Source organism: Cynoglossus semilaevis, chromosome 11, assembly GCF_000523025.1.
Source record: "Cynoglossus semilaevis isolate Cse_v1.0 chromosome 11, Cse_v1.0, whole genome shotgun sequence".
Classification (NCBI taxonomy): Eukaryota; Metazoa; Chordata; class Actinopteri; order Pleuronectiformes; family Cynoglossidae; genus Cynoglossus; species Cynoglossus semilaevis.
The window spans coordinates 2,328,703-2,333,707 of record NC_024317.1 but is presented as its reverse complement, the minus strand read 5'-3'; the positions used below and the strand labels follow the sequence as shown (position 1 = coordinate 2,333,707).

At 41.0% G+C, this 5,005-nt stretch overlaps 1 protein-coding gene and 1 long non-coding RNA gene across 7 annotated transcripts in view; both read left to right on the top strand.

Annotated features, from left to right (window-relative positions):
• The window catches only part of LOC103385810 (inter-alpha-trypsin inhibitor heavy chain H3-like), an 11,220-nt gene extending 8,889 nt beyond the window's left edge, over positions 1-2,331 (top strand). For 2 of the 6 annotated variants that reach the window (XM_025060371.1, XM_008319800.3), the window contains 6 exons: positions 89-196; positions 393-494; positions 930-1,101; positions 1,392-1,543; positions 1,943-2,027; positions 2,117-2,331. In XM_025060371.1, the coding sequence (XP_024916139.1) occupies positions 89-196; positions 393-494; positions 930-1,101; positions 1,392-1,543; positions 1,943-2,027; positions 2,117-2,222 (725 nt within the window). In that variant the 3' untranslated portion in view covers positions 2,223-2,331. Of the gene's footprint in view, positions 1-85; positions 197-392; positions 495-929; positions 1,102-1,391; positions 1,544-1,942; positions 2,028-2,116 lie in introns of all 6 variants that reach the window. The other 4 variants (XM_017036468.2, XM_008319798.3, XM_025060373.1 and 1 more) reach the window with 2 other exon arrangements.
• Positions 2,332-3,184: 853 nt separating this feature from the next.
• On the top strand, positions 3,185-4,904 carry LOC112487771 (uncharacterized). Its single transcript, XR_003051182.1, has 2 exons — positions 3,185-4,152; positions 4,798-4,904. It is a non-coding gene; the product is annotated as an uncharacterized LOC112487771 (long non-coding RNA).
• The last annotated feature ends 101 nt before the right edge of the window (positions 4,905-5,005 follow it).

The following is a 5,005-nucleotide window of genomic DNA, read 5'->3' as shown; positions in this document are numbered from 1 at the left end:
TTTTTATATTGTCCTTTAAAATAAGACTCTAAAGTTGAATTCATAATGTTGACGTCTGTCTGTCTGTCTGTAAACTCTTTCACAGTAGATCAAGAAGATGTTTTTTACTATGGTGCAGACCATGCTGATCTAGACCATTCTCCTCCATTCATTCTTTCTACATTCATTGCTCCTACAGACATTCCTCCTACAGGAGGTACTGCATCCATGTCCTTTATTTGATCATCTGTCAGATTTCTGTTCTGTAACAATTAAAGCCTCAACCAAAGTTGATTCATTTTAAATGAGGATGAATGAGTGAATGTGAAGGCAGTAGTCAACGCGGCTAATGTGAAACACGAAGCCCAAACTGATTCATCGTTTGATAAATGACTGCGTCTGTTTTTCTTTAGTTCTTATTTCTCACAGGTTTTTGCTCAAAGGTCAGCCAGTACCGATCTGCTTCGATGTCGATGGAAATATTACCCTAAAACTGCTCCATGTTCCTGACAGAGGTCAGTAAAGTGTTCTTTTTCCCCATCAACATTTTTCTTTCTTTAAAAAGTACTTCAAACTAATTTGTTGACTAGGGATTTCCGATATTATTATTTGGGCTGATATCCGATATGGATGTTCTGCATACAATCCCCTTATTATCAAAATGGATTATTAAATTGAGCTGCAATGCTGCCATCTAGTGACTTTCACATACAGCCGTTTTTCCATTTTTTTTTTTTTAATTTCTCAAAACCCAGACATTGAGTTATCAGGTTTTCATTGTCGGAGAAAAAAAACTGATAACGATTCTTACAGATCCTACATTATTATACTAATATCGAGCCGATGATATCGGTCGGCCGATATTGTCGGACATCCCTAGCGTTGACCTTTGGCCTATGTTAGCATGGGTGGTATATGTCGAACGGTCATTGTGGTTTATTTTGCTCCAGACCTGATTGTGACTGGGGAGCTGGGCCACTTCCAAAGCGAAGGCTTCTTGTGGGTCACCATTCAACTCACTGCTGACCTGGACATCAGGATTGGTCCAGGAGATATCACTGTACATGACCATGGTCAGAGGAGCGTCTACACTCAAGAGGAACACAACATAACAGTTGGAAGGTGCTGTTGTAAATAATGATTTGGTTTCAGAGCCGCCTCTTTTGTAAATTGTTAAACAAATGTCTTTAACTTAGAAAGAGCCGGACAGACCGGAACAATTTTTCCATCAGTTAATTAAAAAAAAAACAACTTTGTTTTTACTCAAAGTAAATGTTTTACTTTTACTCGAGTAGATGGGTACTTTTACTCGAGTAGAATTTAAGCAACGTAAAGAAACTTTGCTTAAATTTATAAATTTTAACCCACATAATTTTAAGAAATAAAATGTTTGTTTTTTTTTCTCCCCCCAGTCTGACAGTGACTAAACACAACAGGGAAGTAGACGTTGTAGCCGGAGATGTTCGAATTGTCATCTTGCTGCATGAGAGTCACGGTAAACCGTTCCTGTGGCCGGTGTTGAAGGAACGGCCGAACAACAACGAGAACCTGGAAGGCATTTTAGGTGAGGAGGACAAGTCTTTGATGTCTTACAGTTTCGTTTTATTGTTGAATAGAAAAAACTTAAAATGTTGGTATGAAGTCACAAACACGAGGCCAACAGCGACGTCGTATAAAAAGTATGAGAGGATGTTGTTCTGTTCAAAGGGATGATTTTCTATTTAGGATATATATAATAAAATATAAAATAAATATTACTATTATTATGAATAATAAATAAACAAATCTGGGAAATTGCATATATAATAAAATATAAAATAAATATTTTCAAATGTATTAATAATTTAATATTATTATTAATTTTGCGAACCGAGAAATAACACTATATCACTATAATAACATGTGACAACATGTGATACACGGGTGACCTTCCATGTCTGTGTTGTTTTTGCTGTGGTTCCAGGTCTGAAGCCAACGAGTTACGAGGAGGTGCAGCAAACCCCGGTGACCAAAGTGAAGATCAACGACCGGGAGATTGACGTCATCAGGTGAACTCTGCTCCCAGTTAATGACTTCCGTCGAGAAAGGAACCTGTGATATTATAACGATGCGTTCGCTGTCTCCCGTGTGCACGCAGATCCACAGCCACAGACCACAGCGCTGCCTCGTCCTCACCGGTGGACTGCTGGTGGATGGCTGCTGACGACGCACTGCAGAGACCTCTCAATCACTTCACTGTCTAAAAAATCTCTAAGAGCAAATAAAAGGTTGAAAAAAAAAAGGAAACACTTGTTCACCAAGAGGGAATGGTTCTACCTCCTAACATTGAAAATAAATGGGATTGATCTTAGATTAATGTTTGTTTTCTCTGTCGTCGATGAAATGATTTTATTTCAGTGTCACGCTGCACAAAGCTCCACAACCAAAACCCTTTTTTTTTGTTTTTTTTTTCTACCAAGTGGACACATTTAAGAAAACAAATTTGCATTTTTAAGAACACATTTGCATTCTGGGAAACCCCAGGTGGGAAAAAAACTGGCCTTCATTGTATCACCTGTGTGATTTTGTTTCCTTTCTTTAAAAAAGCAAATTAGAAACAGAAAGATTTCACCTTCAGATAAAGTACTGTGTGCTTTTCAAAGTTTTTCAAAATCGAGCCAAAGAATTTGTTTAAACTGATGCCCGTGGTTGTAGTAACGGGTCCAAACTGCAGCAGGGCGACCTCCGGGTAGAAGAACCGTAGGAAGCTGTAACTGTTGAAGAAAGTCATAAAGCTCTTGGTTTCATTCGGTTGCAAACGCTGCTCTGACATTAGCTTAGCATGTAGCATGGCTGAATAACAGATACGAAGAGAGTTGAGACGGCGTTTACCAGCCGTCCTGTCAGATGAGCTCAGATTTTTTGTTCACATCATAGTCGTAGGATTAGCACAGAACTATAGTTGAGGCTGAGCTGAAGCCCAGTGAGTCCCAACCTCTGTGCCGTGGCCCACCAACGTGCCGGGAGAGATCATTAGCTGCTCCGCTAAAAATGATGTAATTCCACTTAACTGGGCTGAACGAAAACCTTTAAGTATGAAAAAACAAAACAAAAATGATGTAATTCCACTTAACTGGGATGAACAAAAACCTTTAAGTATGAAAACTAAAAAAAAAACAAAAAAAACTGCGCTGTTGAAGAAGATCTTTGTGTGTGTCTTTCTTCAATTCCTGCGAGTATGTTAGCGTTGTCTTCAACTAAACGGGTCGAGATTTCACACAGAGTAAATTTAAACTAAAGGATTACTATATATATATTATACGTATATAATTAACCAAACAAAATCAAAGTTGGAACTGAATTATGCTGACAGCAGTTGTCAGAAACAACGCCACCACTGGCAGTCGAAGGCCACTGCAGATGATCATAACGCTGCCAATCCGACAAATGACCTTTTTTTTTTTCAGTCATTTCTTCGTATCATTAACATCATCATTTGGAGCGAGATTTATGTTCAGCCTTCAGTCTTTGTGGAACACTGACAGAGAAAGTGGTCAAACCAGTCTGACCGCTCAACCTGTCTGTCTGTGTGTGTCTGTGTGTGTGTCTGTGTGTGTCTGTGTGTGTGTGTGGTTTGCCTTTCATTCACTCTACATATTATCTGTGCTTCAGACGTTGACAAGATTATGGGTTTTCTCCGAAGTGATAAACTTGTCTGACAGGCTCGTGGTTACGGGAATTAGCGAGCGAGGACTCGAGGCCGGATCCACGTAATCCAGAGAACGCAGCGTCGGGCGAGCAGTGGAGCTGACCCTGAAACAAACGCAGGTCAGAGTGGGAAAAGTTGACTGTTGAGTGTGGAGCTGAGGAGGCCGTGCTGCTCTGATTGTGCTGTTATCAGGAAGTGTTTTGGTTGTGAGCGTTCCAGCACGATAGCAGACAGAAAAAAAAAAAACAGAGAGAAAGAGGGAGAAAGGTCCACAGGGAGCAGCAGAGGGAGGGGCCACTCACCTGAGTCAGAACACAGACATGCTGCGTGGAGCAACACTGACATGACTCATCTCTGGGCAACACTGTCAGACAACGGAGCCGAGAGGAAACAGACGGGACGGCAGACGGACCGGGACGACAGACGGACCGGGACGACAGACGGACCAGGACGACAGACGGACCAGGACTGGGTCGCTGAGGACGGTGAGTCACACAGCAGTGTTTGGATTGTTGTTTGTTTGTTTGTTTGTTTGCTGTTAAGAAAAACAACCACCAAACACTCAGATTCAGAAATCTTTTATTTGACGTGAACTTTGATTTAATAAAACCAAACTCCAGAGACAAATTTGATTTGGATTTGTTTGTTGGTTTCGACCCCAACAGGAGGGCGGCGCTAACGCCCTCTACTGATTTCAGCAGACGTTTGTCTGGATTATATGTCAAGACAAAAAAAAACAACAACAAAAACCCTGAATCTGTGCTAATTGTGTTATTTTGCTCATTTGCTGATTAATCATTTGATTTTTTTTATTTATTTATTAAACGGCAGCTTTATTGTCATTGAACACAGTGTCCTCTGTGTTATGTAACTTTGAATCCACCTGGGGTTGTGGGGGGGGGGGCTGGGCAGCACCATTAGGGCTGGAATTTGAACCAGAAGGCTGGCTCCTTAAACACAAACTTCTAGTTGGTTAATTGGTTATTTATTTTATTTTATTTTTTTGTCTTTTTTCTGAAGACACAAATGAGGGCAGTTCACTTTTCTACCTCGTTTACGAAGTCCGTTTTTTTAAACATGCTGTGACATGATCAGCCTTTAATATTCCTGTGTTTTTTTTCTTCTCTCAGGTCAAACCCAGGGGTCACACCAGGTGACCTCCAGTGTTTACAGGTCGTCTCCGGTCACTGCTCACGGTGCCAGGCTACGAGGCTGAAAAGTTAATCTTCAAACTAAAGTCATGAGGAGGAGAAAGTCCCAGGACGTCTGCGTGGAGGCTCCCACGCTGCTGCTGCTGCTGCCGCTGGGAACTCCAGTGTGAAAAAAAAAAACCCCAGA